Source organism: Cuculus canorus, chromosome 1 (genome assembly GCF_017976375.1).
Source record: "Cuculus canorus isolate bCucCan1 chromosome 1, bCucCan1.pri, whole genome shotgun sequence".
Classification (NCBI taxonomy): Eukaryota; Metazoa; Chordata; class Aves; order Cuculiformes; family Cuculidae; genus Cuculus; species Cuculus canorus.
In genome coordinates this window covers 186,035,164-186,057,040 of record NC_071401.1, presented here as the reverse complement: position 1 = coordinate 186,057,040, position 21,877 = coordinate 186,035,164, and the positions used below count along the sequence as shown (strand labels likewise).

Here is a 21,877-nt window from a genome sequence, read left to right as displayed (position 1 = left end):
TTATGACAAACCTATGGCCAGGATTAGGATATAATAAATGGGGGAAAATAGAAGGCTCATTAATTTTTTATACCCACAGGTAGAAGACATGCAGTGGGCTAATAGAGAACACACTCATCCAGCATCTGTCTGCAGCCTGCCCTGTAAAGCTGGGGAAAGAAAGAAAACTGTGAAGGGAGTGCCCTGCTGCTGGCACTGCGAACGCTGTGAGGGGTACCATTACCAAGTGGATGAATTCAACTGTGAACTGTGCCCCATTAATAAACGACCAAACGCCAACCGTACAGATTGCCAGCTTATCCCTATAATCAAACTCGAGTGGCATTCTCCTTGGGCCATCGTGCCTGTCTTCATAGCTATTCTCGGTATAATTGCCACCACCTTTGTGATTGTGACATTTGTCCGGTACAATGACACACCGATCGTCAGGGCCTCTGGACGGGAGCTGAGTTACGTGCTCTTAACTGGGATTTTTCTCTGTTACTCCATTACTTTTCTAATGATTGCAAGTCCTGATACAGTGGTCTGTTCGTTTCGAAGAATCTTTTTAGGCCTTGGCATGTGTTTCAGCTATGCTGCTCTGCTTACGAAAACAAACAGGATTCACAGAATATTTGAACAAGGTAAAAAATCTGTCACAGCTCCCAAATTTATTAGTCCAGCTTCCCAGCTGGTGATCACTTTCAGCCTCATATCCATGCAGCTTATTGGAGTCTTCATCTGGTTTGCTATCGATCCACCACATACTATTGTAGACTATGGAGAGCAAAGGACACTTGATCCAGAAAATGCCAGGGGAGTTCTCAAATGTGACATTTCAGATCTTTCTCTCATATGTTCCCTTGGATACAGTATTCTCTTGATGGTCACATGCACTGTTTATGCTATTAAAACAAGAGGGGTTCCAGAGACCTTCAACGAAGCAAAACCCATTGGATTTACTATGTACACAACCTGCATAATTTGGTTAGCTTTTATTCCAATCTTTTTTGGTACGGCACAATCAGCAGAGAAGGTAAGTGATGATACATTCACAAATCAAATACTATCCTCTTTTTATTTTTGCCTCACACTACTAGTAACACTACAATATTTTCACTCTTGCAAATGAGTAATTTTGAATGCTAACTGCAAAAAAGCTCTCAGAAATCACAGGTAAGAAAATATATGATTCAAAAGGTAGGTTTCATATATTTTAATAGAAGAAACTGAATGTGAATGTGGTGTGGCTAGCATAATAATGGTGACATTTTCTCAAGATATCCTTAAATGACTGTTTCTTCTGATGTTTATTATTAGCCTTCAATGGTGCTCTAGCCTGTTACATGAAACACTATAAATCTGTTATCATCCACAGATCTGATAGAAATGGTTGCATTTCAAAAGTCTGAGAAGATCAACTTACATTTGTCAAAAATAATGAAGAAGGATGCCTGGGCAGAATGATAAGAATTACTTTTCTATCTAGTTGACAAATATATCTTTAAAAAAAAAGAATAGGAGGAATGAATGAAGTGCATGTAGAATCATAGAAAGGGTAATTCACTTATTATTATATCAGTGCAAAAAGAAAACATTTTCCTGATCTGTTAATGAGAAATAAAATGTTGCATACTTAGATATCTCTTATTCCTTGTTCAATTGGCATGGATCTTTCCTGATACAAGTCATAGTGAGCAACAGAAAATACTTCAGACGTTTAACTCTTCTTCTCTTGGGAAGGCAGCGGTAAATGTCAGCTGTGTGAGATTTTATCCAGATGACACTGACAAAAATGACAAGTTTGGTAGGAAAGACCAGTAATACCATCATCACTCTCAAAATTGCAGATCTCTGTGAGATTTGGAAAATCTTTAAAATAAGACATTAAACTTATCAGCCTTTTACATGAACTTTTTCCCCTTTTTTTCCTAGCAGGTGATTTTTATAGTGTTTTAAAATATACAATTTTGTTTGATTAATTTCATTGGAAAAGTCTACATGTGTCCACTTGTATTATGCAAAGATTTGACACAACTCTTTAGACAGCATTCTTGCCTGCAAAATTAAGTAAAAGGTCTGTATACCTTGATAAAATACCTTTTAATTTAAGCAGAGGAATTGTATGGGAGAGAAAATGTGGCAGAAAAGCATTTTGCTCACTAAAAATTGAAGTAAACAGCCTTGTTGGATTGAATTGGGCTTGCGTTCCAAGGCCTTTTGGCTCAAGTCAGGGAAAGTGAGTCCCAAGGTAATGGAATATCTTAGATACAGTAAGCAGAGATGAAAAAATCCTCTTTGATAGAGGAAAACATATTTAAGTGAATTGTATTTAAATTCCATCTTCTTTATATTTGTAGGCTTAAGTCAGAAATATAGTTTGTTACATAAATATGTAGTACTTTTTTAGCTTGGGCCAGTCAGTTTTATAGCAAGTACCTATAACAAAAGAAATGTATTCAAACACAGAAAATATTACTTGGCTCACAACTATGCAGTGAGTTTTGATCTACACCATTGGTTCACCTTACCTTGTAGTAAAGGATGATTTGATTTTGACCTCTAAAGATTGGATTAATGAACACCTCTTTTCCATTTTTTTATGAAACTCAAGACTGAACACAGGAATTACACTAAATCACACAGCTTTTTGCACTAAATTTAACTTCGTAGTTGCCTTTTTTCCTAAATTATTTGTTGTTCTTCAGTTAATGACTTCCAGGAGGAAAAATCTCAAATTAACATGCTAATACAGTAGCTCTGTAGTTCAAATAATTCTTTTCCCAGTTCTTCTACTGTTTGCTGCAAATCAAAACACATTTCCATACAGACTCTTATGGACTTCATTATAATAGCTTGTGCATTCATACAAGTAAATTGCTAGGGCCAAAACATAATTTCTTAGTGCACACATATATACATTGTCTGAATATTGTCTGAAGAAACTCATAGTTGTTTGTAGGTTTCTCAGTTAATGTAAAACATCAAAAGAAGCCTTTTAAAAACAAAGGAATACATTAAAAATATCTTATTTGAAGTTCAGTATTGTGATCTTTTTTTTGAGGATGAAAAGAATGAAAGAAAGGAAAGAGAAAATAGACATGCTAGGTGGGTACCCACTTTGCAGTTGAATTTAGAATCCTGATTTTTTTATTTTTTTTATTAAAGGCTTGAGTTTGTGCGGAGAGAATGGAGCAATAAGATGAGGAACCTAAAAGTATTGGTTCCTTTTTTTAAATGTTGACAGTAATAAAATTTAACACTGCATTCATTACAAGTCAGATGTACTTCCAAATAGCAATTCGTTGAACAACTAGCTTTAGACATACTTCTGTTTGAATAAAGTGTAGTTAAAACTTCTCCAAAATCTTTTGAGGAATTTCTCTTTTGCTAAATGTTGGAAGGGCTTACAATGACAGAGAAGTCATTAGGCATTTTTTGAAAGAGAGGTTATGTTTACTTAATTAACTACTCCATGAACACAGATTAAGTAGAGAGCATATTCAGAAAATTTTAATTTTATTTCAAGGTCAAAATATTTCCACTGATACACAAAAAAATAGGAGTATTAATATTAAAACTAGGTCTGTAGATACAAACCCCGTAGACTGACATGGAAAGGTTACGTTTACATTTAGTGGCCTTGGGATCAATTACCAAAAGTGTAAACTTGCTAAGAGATTGTGTATGGAAACTAGAGGAGTATAACACTCTACAGCTGCCACAAGTCTATAAACTGAGTGTTGGTATCTGTTAAACTTTAAATATGCATGATGGAAGCCATGTAAATAAGCATAAGTACATTTCTGCAGACTGTGACTCTTGCTCAAATGTTCTTGCTGTGGGAAACTTATGTCTGTCTCTGTAAATGCGAGAAACTTTGGATCTCAGTATGGTTGAAACAGATGAGTTAAATGCCTGAATTTGCTTGTTGTGACACATCCATAACAGAAAACATGGTAAAAATTAAGGTAACTTGACAAGACACAGTGGTAATATGTTAATTTATAGTCTTGACATTTGTAACATTTTTAACAGCCCTTTATAACAGATGTTTCTACTCATCTATTTTATCTCAGTTTACATATGAGTTTAAAACTAGTATAAAATTGAGAAAACTACTATATAATAGTCAAGAAAATAAAATAATATATATATCTATGGCCAATTGACAAAAAAGTAAAAGACCAATCCAAAATAACCTTGTATAACCCAAGCTTGGTGGCTTTTATGAAACTCCATGTTTATTGTTTGTCCTTCATCTCCAGCAGTATAATATAAAACTCCAGTGCTATTAAACATGCCATTTTTAGGTTGTCATTTCTATAAATGTTCTTGGGAGAACAATAAGAGCATTGATTACAAGTTCTGTGTGATTTTTTTTTCTGCCTAATTCATGATTTTTCCCATTTGTGATCAAGGTTGTTTTGCTGTTTTGACACTGCTGCTTTACAAAAGGAACCCACTACAAATAGTTAAATTTTTCCAATGTGTCATTGAACTGAATGAAAAATGTAACCCTAAGACATAAAATACTGATTTGCTAACTCTTGTGTAAATGTCAGCGAGGTACTTTAGAGGAAAAGGAGTGAAATTCTGTGAGAAAGCATTCTGTGAAAATAGCCTTCACCTATGTCATGCATCTTTATGTGGCAAAACACTGGAAATACTGGCTTAATCTGGAACAGAGATATCTGAGATGTCATGATGACTGGAATGCCACAGTAAAAAAAAAAAAAGAGTGAAACTAGCTCAATGACTGAAATAGATGTTTGATGAAATGCTGAGTAAAATTAAGTTACAATGGCAGACTGCACAAAACCAGCTGAGGATAGATAACTGTCTAAAGTACATCTCTATTTGACAAAATATACTTTAAAATTCCTTGCCTTTTATCAGTTTCAGCAGGTGGATGAATTATATTCATTCACAGATAATAGAGACATTATTTATTATATTAACCTAGATATATTCTGTTTTAAATGAGAAGATGAATACTTGTTTCCCATACTGTGAAAGAACAGAGGTTGCATTTTCTGCTAAGGAAAAAGGACCATAAAAAGCAATGAATGATTTTTTTCTTTCCTCCCATCGGAAGCAATTACAACATGTAATCTAACCAGGCAGATAAATTTTAATGTGTTTTCCAATTATTCTGACAAGTTTGTTCTCTCTGTTCATAAATGCAGTAAAGGCAAAGCAAGTAAGATATAAATCTTCCCATAAATTATTATCATTATGATCTTGCTATTCCAGTTGTTTTCATCCTGGATTTGCTGATGATGTAGATTTTATGCTTATATCCAGCTGTTAGCAACAGTAAAAGAAGCTAGAAACACTTCCAAGAGTATCTCAATACTAATTTGACTGGTAAGCTACTATTGTTGTTTTCAAGAGGAGGTAGTTCTCAGTATGAAGGAGTGGTAGTTCCATCAGTTTAGTAAGATATGATCTTTACCTTAAAAAACAGGCACACGAAAAATTTACTTCCGACAATTCAGGTCAGATCCCTTGCTTCCCCTGCATTTGAAGAGAATTTAGACAAATCTTTTTGTATGTGTGTTTATGTTATCATTTCTTGGCTAAATATATTACTGTGACTGTAAGAAAACAAAGTATCTTACTGGTGCCTCAGACTGTGTTAATGAAGCAAACTGCACTGAGCTTTTTCTTAACCTCAAAGCATTCTCTTTTAATTCCAGTCATATTCAGAGATGTAACTCTGCAGGTAGTCCATGCAGTACACATTACAGGAAAAAGTAAGGAAAGGCAATTTACCATGTTAGCATTTATTCCATTTTATGAATAATGTTTGGCTTGATTAAACTTGAATAAACTCTTTAGTGCCAACACTGTGCACAGTATGAGGATTAATATGAAGGATATTTGGAACAATTTCTCATTTCCGTTATTATGGGACCAAAGTTAGAAGACTGCTGAAGTGATACTTTCCACAGGTTATTGTTGTTTAGGGCTCATAATATGTAGGTGTGATCTGCCTGCTTAAAGTTCATGAAAACTAGGAGAAAGATTTCTTTCAGACTGTGCTATGCATTCAATGAAATCTTGAAGAATGCAGCTACTTTTTAAAATTCTATTTCCTCTTTCGATTTTTTTGTTATTCAGCATAGTGTGTACCCAAGTTTCAGCAAGTGTTCTTCCTGAATGAAGGACTTCGTGCAAAGCTAATGCATATGTAATTTTAAAAACTCAGCTTTATTGTTTTAAGATAGGCCTACAGTCTTTAGGTTGTAATTTCATTTCTGTGTTTACTTTAATATTAATTAAGCTACTAGTGCTTTAAGTATGTACACTGAGCACTGATTTTAATTACAAGGTTATTAAGAGGTATCAGGAAAAGAGAAAATGTCAACTTCTCTGAGAAAGAAGTGGATTGTTTAATCAAATATAAAGCCTTTTTTTTTTTTTAGTTCAGTGAGACATTCATGAGTGCACCTGAAGGTTTTGTGCCCTGTTCCTTTCTGCATGGTTGCATATCTGTTCCAGTATGAGCATAGTGCTTGCATACCTAGTTATGTACTTTGAAGAGATGTGCACCTGTCACATAATGGAAAACACCAGTGTTTTGCTTGTTTGACGTGTTTTCTTCTGGACTCACAGTGAATGGTTGCTCCAGGGTGTGTAGGAAAGGAGAAGACAGGAAAGATTTGCCAGAAAAATTAAATTAGCCTGTGATCTACTTCCTGCTCTATCCTGGGGAATATCAGAGTTGGTAACAGGTATTCGAAGAAGGAACGCTTGCTGGAGAATGCCAAATAGACCTTTTTGGTTACTTGCTGGCTTCTGTGATAAGTACTTCTAAGTGAGAAGCAGAAACAATTTTGTGAAACACAGATAGCTAAATAACTCTGCCATCTTCATCTACTTCAGAAATAAATAATCAGTAATCACAGGAGGCGTTTTGTGAAAAATCACGAGATTTTCAAAGAGATAATCTGGAAAAAAATATATCAGGTTCACTGTATGAAAATGTAGATCTTTTGGTTCTGATTTGTTCAGAGCCAAAAATCTGATTGTCTTTTACAAGTGCAGTTAAAGAGAAATCCTTCTAGTTATAAAAGATGATCCTTATATGGCAAGAAAGAGATCACTCTGATATTAAGATGCTATAAACTTTCATGATTGTGTTTCATCTACAAATTTAACTATGAGATGGGGTCCTCTATGTCATATGCACAGGACAGCATCAGAGTCATTGATGGTTTTGCATGAAAAAAAGAAAGCATGTAATACATCTAACAATTTAATTGTACTCTGAGCTGTTTCTTACTCTGATGGTCAAGTACTGACAACCGGTGCCCAGCCACATTATATCTGAAGACAGTTTAGCAGTTTGGTAAAAGCAGACATATTTCTTTTGACCAATTACAAACCTCTTTGTATATGATGGAAGTAGATTTGGGGATTCAAGGATGCATCATGGCACCTTATAAAAAAATGGACCGGGACAAATGCAGCTCCCGCACTTTGTTTTGTATTCAATACAGTCCATTATTCTGCATTCAAAACGAAGGGACATGTAGCAATTTTTGCACTCAGCTGCCTAATAAAAAGTTTATGTGCCTACAAACTCATTCACGTTTCGATTTCTGACTGAAATCTGTTCTCGGAATGACACCAGAGGAAACTGATGTGCTATTGACCAATGAGTCTTTCAGGCAGTTGTCGTCGTGCTACACTGTGGCCTGACAGGATCCCATTCCTTTTAGCCCTCACTTCAAAATGATGAAGTGACTTGCACCTTATAAATTCTTGGATTTCTGGGACATTGGAAGGGCTGGTTTAGTTTGGATAAAGTAAAACTGGAAAATATATATAAGCTAATATATCATTTACTGAAAAAATATGAAATTTGTAAATAAGCAGGAAGAGGGATTTATTTTCAGGCAAGAATGATATGATAAAGCCACGTACTGGGAAAAATTTATCTATGGATAACAGAAAGTTAAACACAACTATTTATTACACATACTCTTGTTAAGAAAAATAGGAAATCTTTAAATACAACACAGTTTAGAAATTGGGTTGGAACTCTTTCTGAGATATTCTTGTGAGACTTGTACTTGCTAGCTCCTGCCAAGTTGGAAGCAGTACAAAAATAGTCTTTGTGGTAGCTTTAACAATGTTTTTATCTTACTGAAAACAATTAAACACTTGTATTAAAAACAGCAGAAACAAATTTAAAAGGCTTCTAGCATAACTTTGATTAGATATTCAGATTGTCATCTTTCTTATCTCCTGCTACAATAATTCCAATTTTGTATAGGTTTCATAATGCTATCAAGATTTTGATCTTACAAATATGATAAAAAGTGTGGACTGGTAAACTGCTATGCATAGGTTAAGCCTTAAAAACAACGCATGTACAAACTCATCACATCTGGAACTTGACTCACGATCAACACCTATTCAGTGCCACATTACCTTAAACTTCCTTTAGACTATTAACATTTTCAAGGACAATTATGGTGACTCAACTAAAGTGTTAGTTATGTAAAGCACAGTAAGTTGATACTTTCAGCCCCTTGTGACTCTTCTGTTGTTTAAGAATTGTCATAGATTGTGTAGCTGAGAATATGCCAGTAAGTTGGTCATCTAATAAAAATAAAAGATTCAGACTAAAAATTTAATTAAATATAAGCTAGTAAAATATTTAACAGAATTGACAAGTACAGTAAAAGTCTAAAATTTCACGTAGGGAGTGGTGAATGTTAAATTCATATCTCATAAAGATGGAAATACCAGAAACCAGAAAATGGTGGAAGTCTGATTTCACACAGACTAGTGAGCTTTATGCTTACTCTTAAAAAGCAAAACTAAACCTACTATGGGAATAAATCTTTAATTGGATTGTTAACACTGAATGTGCATGTAAGGGTAGAAATATCTCATTTTACATAACTTTGTGCTCTTGTATGAAACCAAAATAATTAGTTTAAAAGGCCCATCTAAAGCAATAATTTCAATACATATATGAACACCTTCTAGAAAACAAAGGCTTTAGTTGATTTTATTAATCTATTTTTAAAAGCCTGTTTTTCTTGCAGTGAAGCTTCTTAACAAGGGATAAAATGACCTTAGAGAGGTCCATATGAGTTAAGCCAAGACGATCAGAATTTAACAGTAGCAGAACATTATCTTTTTTCTAGTAATCCAGCTAAGAATGGATTAATCATGAAATGCCTTTTTAACTTCAGAAATGCATTTTCAATATGTACATGATATGTACATGCAGTTTGAATTTTTCCCATCCTAAAATGGTGCTTTCTAGACTTGCAAGTGATTTCTTAATCAGTTTAACAAAATACATGACCCCACTAGAATGGTCAAATGATTCTTTTCATGGTGATTATCAAGGTCATCTTTACTTGATATTGTGAAATGCGTGGATGGGATTAAAGTGATGTTATCAGGTTTATTGACAGAACTGATGGCACAGCACCTGCATAAATCTGGTTTCTTACAGAAAACATCCGCCTCTCTACTACAGTACAATAAGAAAAGCTGAACAATGAAGGAAAGAAAGGCACAGGACTTGATAGTCCTTTTTTTTTTAACTTCACTGAACTCAGAATAACAGCAGGTATTCACAAGTATTGTGAATGACATTTAAACAAGTGCTGCACATAGTTTCCCAATTATAAAACAGCAAGGTCAGAAGGAGATTAGAAGAGAAATGGGAAAGTACTTAAAAGAGGGTGTTCAAAGCAAATACAGAAAAAGGTTTTTAGCCTGAAGCTGAGGAACACATCACATTTTGCAAGTGTCTTTTCTAGTAAGCTAGTACTCGTAATTGAGTGAGGTATAGCAGAAGAGCTCACAGCAGGCAAAGCATCTATCTCCTAATCTAGTCATCAAAAAGACACAAGCGAGCCAATGTGGCGTGATACAGAAATTGGTCCCAAAGCCCAAAACTGCTTTTCAGTCTCTATAAGGGAATTGTTTGCACCATATGTTTTTCTTAAGAGCTGATCTTCTGAAATGGTGCTTTAGAAGTTCTACATATACAGTGCAAATTATGGTATAGTCTGAAGTGCTTCCTCCAGAATACACCACCTTCTATCCCTTTGAGCCATCACACTGCATAAAATTTTATTGACCTACAAAGATCTCATATCTCCATCAAAGCTTCCAGATTTCCAAGTTGGAAGTTTCTCTGCCATTCCCTCTTTAACTATTTGCCTTGTCAATGAGGCTTGTAATATCTTTGTTACCAATCACCACCAAAGCCATAACTTTTGTCCCTGCCAACCTTCATTTTTTCCTGCTGTTTATAGCCGCCTCTCTTGTGTCTCTGTTTGCTTACTTTATGTTTTGTCCAAGACAGAAGTCATTTCAGCCAGTGCCGCTTTTCTTCCATCATATTAAAAATCCTATTTCTTTTCTATGTGACTTAGTACTTAGACCCTGCACTTATCCCTGTGTCTCTTCCTCCTCTCCCTCACTGACATTGATGTTGGCTTTTTGTTATCAGTGTTTATTACTTTTACTCTTAAATTTAGCAAAAAGTTATTCTGACTTCTGCATAAAAAATGCTTGCTTGCTTGCTTTCCATCCAACTACATCCAGTATTCTCAAAACTATCCATGTTTTAGTTCCTTTGTTTAGTAATCCATTTCTGAAAGATTCAGGTAAAGCCACAATTCAGTTCAAGTGAATGAGAGTTTTGTCAATGATGTCAAGAAACCTTTGTTGTCACTGTCTCAACTGCTGACTCCTCCTTTAACCCTTCCTCTGTATGCATGCCATCTACTTTCATAGCTGCTAGTTTTGGCAAAGGGACCTGTGTAAGTTAGTTTTGCTCATCTGTGTTATGCAAAAAAATATATCTGGGACTGTACATTTCATCCTTTATTTAAAATAAAAGTCATATATGACTTGGATTTATTTTGAGCCGAATCGCCCGTGCTTTTGTCTATTACTTTTAATAAACATTCCTATGAGTGTTTGAATTTTCCTGCACGCTGCAAGAATGGTATAAAAATACACTACAGGCAGGTCTGGTTTTCTAAACATCCAAAATGGGGAAAATGCTAAATATATTATGTCATTAAACAGTGTCATACATGGCTTTACTGCTACAGTTGAAGTTTGTATGCCTGAAGGAGGCATAGATGTTGGGAAGACAAATATTTAGGTGCTTCCTCCTGTCTCCTAGGCAGAGATGTAATAAGCAGATCTTGTTCACTGCTTCTTTTATGGGTCTTTCTACCTATGTAGTTCTGGATGGTCTTTGGTCGGGTCTCAGGCTAGACTGTGGCCTAAAGGGAAGCACTGTCAGCTGGCATTGCTCCAGCTGCACTTGCTTTGAGAAGGTAGTTCAGAGCCAGGCATTTTAGTATCACAGCTAGGTATTTTAACATTTGACTATAACCATTTTCTCTCAAGGTCACCAGAATATACAAGGAAATGGCAAAACTGCACTTGCACAGGCTTTTTCTGTATGACATAAGTTATGTGGTTTCTGCTGGAAAAAGTTCTTCATATTTCAAAACACGGTAGGCTGAAGAGGTACACAGGATAGATTATTTTTTATTGCAACAAAGTGATTTTAAGTGCTGTTGGTGTCATCCTACAGAATGTACTAGTATCTTGCAGAACACTTTAACTATAAACCTAATTATTAATTTCTGTCTCCTATAAATGACTGAAGTAAAAGCATTTGTAAAATTATGCTAGACTTTTTATCTACAGAATGAGAAGGATTAAGCCTGATATTAATTGTGTTATCCATATACAAACAAAAGCTCTTTGGGCCACTTTGCCCATGGATGAACACACATACTCCTCTTAATGTTAAAGAAGTTGTGCACACACACTGACAGAAGACCCCTCTGGTTGCAAAATGAAACCGTGGGCACCTCTCCAGCACATGTAATGCCTCAGAGTCAGTGCCAAGACCTATTTTTATTGCAGTTAGCACTACCGTGCTGTTTAAAATGACAGACTATAAGCAAGTAACTTAGATCTAACCTGTCAGGTTAGCCAGCAGTGATGTGTTTCAAAGCACCAGTGTGCTTATTTTCTCTGTGATTTTTTTTTTTTTTTTTAATTCTAGATTTTCAGCTCTGGTAAACAATACCTTCTTCCTCTTACAAAACCATCCACTTGGGTGAAGGCTATTTAACAGACACCCCACACTCTATGCCTTATTGACAGCTCGTTGAAAAACTTTTTCGTTATATTCACAATTCATCTTTGTTTTTTTCCTTATTCAAGGTCTCTTTCACTTATTTTGAAGAATCACACGCTCTTTCCTTAGAGGCTTAAATGTACATGTTTTCTTATTCAGAAGATGACTGTATTTTGCTCACAATCTGATTAAATTGTGTGAGTGATATCTGTGTTTAAAAAGAAAGAGAAAAAGAAAAGGAAACCTTGTGTTGCTTCCTAAAATCTTGAAGTACCTAACTTTATCAAGGACCATTAAAGGAACTAAAGCACATGTAATTTTCAAAGACGTGTCTTCTTCTCCTGCTTCTTCACTTACATAAGTCATCCACTGTTGCAATCTATTAAAAATCCACTTGTCTGCAATTTCAGAGATCATGTCTACTTATTTCAGATGAGTAAATAACTATCTACAAGGAGATGTAGATATTTCACAGAGGACATATGATGAGGAAATGTTTTAACAAACAGTGGCTGGTTGTGTTTAGAGAACAGTTCTGGAGAGCAGGCTGGAGAAAAGCTTAAGAAAAGGAGCTGATTTTGAAAGGCTTGAAGAGTAAAATTTGAGTACACCCAAGGTATTCTGCTGTAAATCCAGACACACAGCGCTTGATTTCCTCATCCTGACAATTTTGTATCTGGTAAATACATACAGTTCTTGCAAAACTCAACCCCTTAATGATATGTTTGTCTTTTGACTCTATATGCACAAAAGACATCCTTATCATTGTTACATATATTCAATTATTGTCTAAGATTACTTTGAGAAAAAACAAAACACCCAGTAGCTGTTCTGGAAAGTTTAAGGAGACTGTAAATTTATGGTTTTACTGGGCAACCTTTCTGAGTTTTTTTAATGTGTGATGTGAATGAATGATTAGCTAAAGCTTGCTGTGTGAGAAGCCTTCTAGGACTGTGTACAGGAAGGAAGTTTTAGAAATGGCTTATCTTTTTATATTTTTTTTTTTAAATCCTGTGTTAACCATTTTAGCGCATATAAAAGACTAAATACTATGCTACAGAAACATTCATTTTTATAGTTGAGAGCTTGCATTGCATGCTCGGAGACACAATGTTTAATAAAAACTTAGGCTTGTAAATGTGAAAAGATAGCTCTTTTCTACCACCTCCCTGGGGAGATTATTCCGATGTTTAACTGTTCTCATGATGAAAACTTTTCTTCTGGAATCCAGTTGGAATCTCCCCAGAAGCAACTTATACCCATTACCCCTTGTCTTTTCTGTGTTACTCCTTGTGAAAAGAGAGTCTCCATTCTTGGTGGATACTCTTTATGTACTGGTATATGGTAATAAGGTGTCTCCTAAGCCTTCTCTTCTTAAGACTGAACAAACCTAATTCTTTCAGCCTTACTTCATATGGTAGGTTTCCTAGTCCTCTAATTATCTTAGCGACCCTTCTCTGGACCCCCTCCAGCCTATCTACATTGTTTTTGTATAGCGGTGGCCAAAACTGGATGCAATACTCCAGGTGCGGCCTGACAAGTGTTGAAATACACTGCAAACTGTTTTTGTTACAGTAATTATACATTTTTAAAATTATTTTTTCTAAAGGCTTGCCATCTTACTAGAATTTAAGTGGAAGTAGTCTAAAAAGTCTATTTAAAAATGCTTCAAGCATGAGAGTACTCCGATTTTTTCAAACATAACTATGTAGAAGTGTAAAACATTTAACTGCTAAGAGTGTTAATCAATAGGTCAACGTGGCAATGAAATCTAATCCTACTTTATGAAATTACTTACAATTTATACTACAAAATAAGCCCTAGTTTGCTCCATATATTTATTTGCATATATTACATTCTGCTTGTGAATTGACTACAGGTTCTCCACACTCAGGCCACCTCAATGCAGTGTCAGGATGCAGTCAGATACTGTGAAGAAGACATGTCCAGAAGAAAGGCCAAGTAAGCAAGGCCATCTGTCCGCATTTTAATTCCAAAGCAGTGTGTCCACAACCTACACAGTACTTTCCTATCGGAACAGACATCCTGTAGATTAGGACCATCCTTTAAAACAAGAGGTACTTTTTAAACTGTCGGTGCCCCAGCAATCATGTCAGCTTAGGAAATTTCACCAGCTGCATAAAACCTAAAAGCTTCCACTAGGATGAAAAGTCATACATTATGCATTTGAAAGGTATTAAACATCACAGTCTGCTCTATCAGATGAAAGCTTCTTGGAGTAATCACACGTAATTGAGTGACTCAAACATTTGGTGTATCCACCTAAAAAGTATACTGTTGCTATGCAAGTGGAAATTCACAGCAGGTTTACAGATGCACATTTTCTTAGCTGCAGAGGATACAAATTTCAAACTTTCCAGAGTGAATACATGAAGAAATGAAACTCTGATTCTAAATGAAGGATTGTTCTTTTTAATAACCACAGCTACCTAAAGATAAGCAGGAGTATTATTTTCACTTTCTTATTTTTTTGCATGAAATAACTAACCACATCTCTCGCATAAAGTAGAGCTGCAAAAAACAGTTGAGGAACAAAATTTAAAAGCCCGAACATCATAAAATGTTTTCAGGAGCTCAGAAAAAGCTAACATAGATAACATATAACCAACAAGAAGGAAAAACTGATGACAAAAAGAAAACCCACCCAGTTTTATACACTTCTACAAACAGCTATTTTATTATTTTAAATATATAATATAAAATAAAGATATTTTGTTTTCTAAGTGTTTAATGATGTAGAAGTTACCACATTTGACTAAAAGGGTGGTTTGTGTGGTGAAATATCTTACATGTCTTAGAGGTAGCCAAACCAAGGTGCTTTAGAGGAAGATAGAGAAGTAAAGAGGAAGGTAAAAAGTAAAGACACATAGTTGTAGAAAAAATCTACTCTCATGAAGTTCATGTATTCATAATAACTCATTGGAAATTGTATAATTGGAATGATTGTATTAAACCCTTAAGCATGATATTTTATCCCCTTATAAAGTTGTTTCAAGCATTAGCAAGTGCTACTATAACCTATTGCTATCCTTATAACACAGTTCCTATTGAATATTATTAGAATTTTGGCCTTTGACAGATCTGTGTGCAGGCTTATCTGTTTATCTGCAAAATTACTCATTGTTTTGCGACCTACCTCTACACTTTTGTGGGTGTATGAAAGACCGCAGTGATAAGTGTTAGCACTCAGCATTAGTTTCTCCCTCCTCCGCTTTCAGGTGCTATGTATATTATAAAAACAAAATAATTATCCCTTGGATAGACAAAAATTTCTACCACAGCAGAAAATCTACAAAGTTCCCTGCAGCTGAGGACTCATTCTGTATTTTTATATCCAAGTGCATCTGGACTTCTGATCATGAAGTTATATCTAACTGGCCAGTTGGGGAAGCGTGTTATATTTAGTATATAACTGCTTGCAAGCATCAAGAAGAGTTGTGGGGCAGCGAGTAGCTGCCTTGGCTGTCAGTATATTTGAGGAGGACTGCACTGAATTCTGCACAGAATCATGAATAAAAAAAGACTATTGTCATACTTTTTAATATCATGAAGAGATACAAATACAACAGTAATTTCAGTGGAGCTATCCTGAGATATCCTTTCACTCCTGGGAAAGGAGCTGTACATTTTTCCTACATTAGTCATCAATTTCCATGTACAAGCAATTGTAGCTGGAGGCTGTGTTTCCCCCTAGGCTACTGTACAATATTGTGTACAGCACTACCATGAAAGAAGGGTGTAAGAAAGTGAAGTTAAATCAATGATGTATTTTTTTTTTTTTGTCTGGTTTGGGGAATAACCTATCATTTAAAATTTGGTTGCATTTCTTTTGGTTTTGCTCATAGAAAATACGAAGACAATAATAGACATGTTTTATTAATGAATATATTATTTATTGCTCAATCATGTATTTTCAGGCACTTGAGAGGGAATCAAATTAAATCAAATAGAGGTACTGGAGACAGAAGAGATGGTGGCATCCTTTTACCTCGTAACTCTTGTTATATAGTATTATTTTACGTCGTAACTGTTAAGAATGGAGGACTTGGGTTCATATTTCCCAGTACAATAGATTCATAGCATTGCTACCAGGCATCCTGGAATTTTATTTTGCCAGACCTTCAAATGGAACTTTTCTATACAAATGAACAATTAAAGACTCACTGAAACTAGAACCCCAACTTTCTCTTCCTAATCAGTCTCTTGCTAGTAGGTTCCTTTGCACAGTTAGCTCCTTTACAGAGTATCATTCTCAATGCAATGCTAAGGAGTAGTTTGGGCATAAAAGCAGTGATCAGTTCCAAAAGCAGTATGGACAAAACATTGACAAATATGCCTCTCTCCATTTTATACAGTTACTATCCCAGCAGGGAATTAATTCATAAATTCTGCATGTTGTCATGATAAAGGAACAAAAAAAGTAACAACTATCTCAGGTCCAGAGATGCACCACAGGGGACCCAGAAGAGAGATATTTTTAAGTGCCCTATTGTATGGATGTAGCCATTGTGGTTTTATTGGACTTGTGTGGCAAGATTTTGGTAGCAGAAGGGGGACTACGGGAAGGGGGGGGCTGCAGGGTTGACTTTTGCGAGAAGCTGCTAGAAGCTTCACCTCTGTCCAATAAAGCCAATGCCAGTCAGCTCCAGTAGAGACCCACTACTGGCCAAGGCGGAGCCCATCAGTGACAGTGGTAGTGCCTCTGTCATAATCTGTTAAGAAGGGAAAAAAATTACTGTGGGACAGCAGATGGGAGAGAGAAGGGAGAATATGTGAGAGAAACAATGCTGTAGAGGAAAGGGAGGAGGTGCTCCAAACATCGGAACAGAGATCCCCCTACAGCCCGTGGTGAAGACCATATTGATGTAGGTCGTCCTCCTGCAGTCCATGGGGTCCACAGTGGAGCAGATATCTACCTGCAGCCCATGGAGGACCCCACACCAGAACAGGTAGATACACCCAAAGAAGACTGCAAACCCGTGGGAAGCCCATGCTGGAGCAGACTTCTGGCAGGACTTGTGATCCTGTGTGGAATCGCATTGGAGCAGGCTCCTGGCAGGACCTGTGAATCCACAGAGAGAGGAGCCCACACAGGAGCAGGTTTACTGGCAGGATGTGTGACCCCCATGGGGGATGCACACTGGAGCAATATGTTCCTGAAGGACTGCACCCTGTGAAAGGGACCCATACTGGAGCAGTTCATGAAGGACTGTAACCTGTGGGAAGAGCTAACATCAGAGAAGTTGGTGGGGGACTGTCACCTGTGGCAGGGACCCTGTGCTGTAGCAGGGGGAGAGTGTGAGAAGAAAGTAGCAGAGACACAACGTGTGGTGAACTGACCACAACCTCATTCCCTGTCCCCCTGAACCACTTGTTGGGGCGGAAGACATAGAGAAATCAGGAGTGAAGTTGAGCCCAAGAAGCAGAAAAGTTTGGGGGAAGGTGTTTTAACATTTAGGTTTTAATTCTCTTTGCCATACTATGATTTGATTGGCAATAAATTAAATTGGTTTCCTCGAGTCAAATCTATTTCACCTTTGAAGTTAATTGGTGAATGGTCTTTCCCTGTCCTTCTATGATCATTTAATTGTATTTTCTGTCCACTGTCCAACTGACGATGGGGAATGATAGAGCAGCTTTGGTGGACACTTGGTGACCAGCTTTGTTCAGTACAAAAGACATAGCAATTAAGTCTTGTATATCAGATATCTTCCTTGATTTTTTTCTTTTTCTAATTTTTTTTTGTTGATTTATTTTTCCCATTTTTTATAAAGAATATTTCAAACTAATAATTGGACAATGTCTTATACAAAGTTCAACTATCTAACCCTCTGATCAGAACTATGCCATTTAAGAGTAGTCTGCATCCCAGAGAACACCACATTTCCCATAAAAGTTGTTCATGACCTCTGAGGTCTACTACGGATAGTTTTATACTGATTTTAAAAGGGATGATAGGATTTAGACCTGCTATGCTTGCTAATTTATATTTGCTCTTCCTTATTACTTGTGGTGGGAGATCTGTAGTTCATCTTCAGACACTCGTATTTCGGTAAAAGGAGGCCAAGCTAAGAAAATTAAATTCCACGTGACGTGCCAGAAAGTAACATAGATGTGTGAAGGCTTCATTGGTCATAGAATAGTGCTGCAACTGCAGAAACACGTGGCAATGTCTTACCATGCTGTAAGGACACACTTAGGTCCACTGTTAGAAGTAATGTCTCCTTTTCTTTATCTCGATTGTTCCTCTCAAAGGTAAGTAGCTCATCTGATCACCTTAGGAGTCCATTCTGTCTTGTTTTGCAAGTAGCCGTACTTTTCATATGAATTCATGAGAACATGGCAACCTCCTACAGCATATGATAATCCTTTATGAAAAAAGATCATCCAGAGCCATAATAATCTTATCGGATGTTTGTCATCAGTGTGTCATAAGAGATCATGCATGCATTACCCATTCCCTTCAGAATTTATGGTATATGTTATCTTTATGCAGCTCGTCAATCCTTTCATTTTTCCTATTGTGATCCACTTTGGGTTTTTTACACATCCAAAATGTTAATTGGAATTGCTCTTTTTTTTTTTGCTCTTTCCCCTGCACTCTTTGACACAACTGAAAAGAAGAGGAAGCTACTTTGGGAGCTACAGAATCTGTGTCCCAGAGTGTCAAAATTAAGCTTGCACAAGAATTTCAGTTATGAAAACACAGCATTTACAGAAGGTTTTCTTTTGTATCTGAGGAAAATGGAAATTCATTTACTATAAAAATTAATTGAGAGTAGAAATAGGAAAATCAGACAAAGTACGTGATGTCGTTTCATCAAATAATCTAGTATAGCAGTTGTTACTCTGCTGCTTTTGAAGTGTCCTGTGCAATGCAAAATAGTATATAATCGAAAGGAACTCCACACTTGTTACCAATTAATTAAATCTTTTTTTTTAGTTGATGTGCTGACCTGTTCCATTAGACTTCGTGGTAACAAAACAATTACAATACCTAGCTGAATCTCCAGATTTGGCCCTGAAGCCGTCAAAGTAGCTAGACTATCGTAGGTTGCTTCTAACTGAAATTATCCTATCCTATCCTATCCTATCCCATCCTATCCTGTCTCTTGATGTACAGCACTCGTAATCACCATGTAGTAATGGCTGCTAGGTAGAAGTAATATTTGCTGTGTAACTCCCCTGCATGCCTTGGGTATGTCTTCAAATACATGGATTAACCCATTCTTGAACTTGAGAAAATGGCTAAGCATGCCTTACATCCACACAGAAAACTTCTAATTAAACTGAAATTTGAATACTGAGAGCAGAGCTGATGTGGCACTCTCTTATGCTGTGAAAAATAATCAAGATCTGTGTACAAAGCAGCAATGTCTTCTATACAGTGATCACGTGAAAGTCTTATCCGAATGGTAAACTTTAGGACAATGATTCCACCAAATGTTCTACCTACCTTAATCAACATTATAAATAACCCAAATATCGTTTCCTGAGATTTTACACACATAGCACTTCAGTGGTCTAAAATGGTCACTCACTATATCATACAATAGTTTTGCTAAATGTCTTAGCTATGTCAATTTTTCGACTTTTGCTAGCCAGAAGCATTAGCCTTGTAGCTTCTACTTTTTGTAGAGAATATTATTCTGTGGGGGATGAATTCTTTCTCAGAGGAAATGGAATGCACTTTACATGAAAGAATTAGCATTAGAGAGTATTTAAATTTTTTCTTTTTTTTTGATTATCAGAAGGCACATGACTCGGTGTGACTTCCATAAGACATGATAATGCATGTTTCTGATATTGTATATTACTTTGCTATGGTAAGATTAAGGCTTTTATTAGTTATCCCACACACAGTTTCTGTCGATCATATTTCACACATATTATCTGTCCCTTAAAAATTCTGGTTTTAATAGCAGATCATTTAACAATATATAGCTTCTGATAGTCTGTGAGTTATCTTTGACTTTTTTGTATTGACAAGAAAGGAAAATGAAAAATATATGAAAATATGGAAGAACTGTTGTGACAGAAATACAAGTGAGCCTTGGGAGAAGAGTGATGGGACGTGTTTTTGGCAGAGAGGGAGCAGGGTAACAAAACTTGAGAAAAGGCTGACTGCTTCGGAGTCACAGTTTTTAAAGAAGGAAAATTAGGATATTTTTCATCCTGCAAAAGGCATTGGTAGAAAACACTCACAGGGTGATACTCATAGGAAGAGCAAAACTTTTCAAGTAACTGCTGAAATGAAAGGTTTTCACTGAGAAAAAAGGAGTCAGTTGTGATTTTAAAGTACACTGAGATCCATGATTAAGACTTTAAAGAATTTTATGATAACATAGCACCACTATTCTATTGCAACTCTGAGATTCATAGTGTTCCTGAGATATACACTATCTTTGTTGCTTTGTTTAAATTGATTTCAGTGTTAAGTAAATTGGTACAACTCAAATCTTTTCTATTCATACCTCCTTGACTCAGGTAATCAATATCACCATAATCTTTACTGTTTCCCAAGATCATGACTAATTAATTTCAGAATGTTCATATGTAACTTTATAATCCTTAAATAGGGGGCCATATATATTTAACTTAGTAGTTATGTAGGCATATGTAGTTATTTTAGCCTTGTTTTGTATACTACTTTTATGTTACTGGTTTTTAGGTTTTTTTTTTTTTTTTGGAAAAGCAGTTAAAATAAAAGTGGATATCCACAGAGTAATTTTTTTGGGGGGGTTGGGGGTGGGGCGTTGTTTGTGAGATAAAGTGTTAGCAGCCTAAAACACAAAATATAATGGATACACTCCTTTGTTCTACAACTGAACACATCTGTTTCTGTTTGGTGCACCTGGTTGTAAGTGATAAAGATCATCTGACATATAGGCTCTTAAATGTTGGAAGGACACCTTAAATCTACTATATAGATATCAAATGTCTGAATCGACTTTCACAATAGCTTAGGAACAAAGAGTTTTACAAACATTAATTGATATATAAAATGTGTCAATAAAATATGAAAGATCTTTTCATCCACTTGCAAAGTGCATTTTGCTTTTTAAGACTGGAGTGATATAGAGATGTATTACTATAGAAATACCTAAGAATGACATTTTAAACTATGGAATTCCTTAGATCTCCTCTGTTCTAAGAAAGTCTCCACTTATACACTTCTGAACAGTATTGAGGAGCATATTTTTTTCTCACAATCACAGAGATAAGTTTTACGGGCTTTACGAATTTGCTAATAGTGCAGCTTGATTTTGCCTGGCTCAGGATACAAGGGTAAAATGCATCATATTTTCTGACCAGCAGTCCTGTTTTTTTCCAAAAGGCAGTTCAACATCACCTAATTTCATGGGCATTGTTTGAGTTGCAATAACTTCACAACCAGCAGCAAAATTACAGACATTCCCTCATCTCATTCCTTTTGGTAGCAACACTATGTATACCCTTGTAATGGAAAACACTAATCAGTATGAAGGCAAGACAGAAGGATGGTCATGACCTTGCCTGTGTTTAACTAGAAACTGGCCATCATGCAACAGTATAGACATGGACATACAACATATAAACACAAACATACAACATTTAAAGAAACAGCTTTACATGCTGCTTCTTAAATGCTGCTTCTTGAGGGAAGGTCATATGTTGGCAAGTGAGATGATAATATGATAGTCTATCATAATGAAAATGTATGGTTCATGTGTTGCACATGTT

General features: G+C 35.9%; 1 protein-coding gene across 7 annotated transcripts in view; it reads left to right on the top strand.

Moving 5' to 3' along the window:
* GRM8 (glutamate metabotropic receptor 8) overlaps nt 1-21,877 on the top strand; it is a 357,622-nt gene that overhangs the window by 307,036 nt on the left and 28,709 nt on the right. For 6 of the 7 annotated variants that reach the window (XM_054053763.1, XM_054053726.1, XM_054053770.1 and 3 more), the window contains exon 9: nt 80-1,015. The exons of the other annotated variant lie outside the window; for it this stretch is intronic. In XM_054053763.1, coding sequence (XP_053909738.1) covers nt 80-1,015 — 936 coding nt within the window. The remainder of the gene's footprint in view (nt 1-79; nt 1,016-21,877) is intronic. 7 annotated transcript variants of the gene reach the window in all.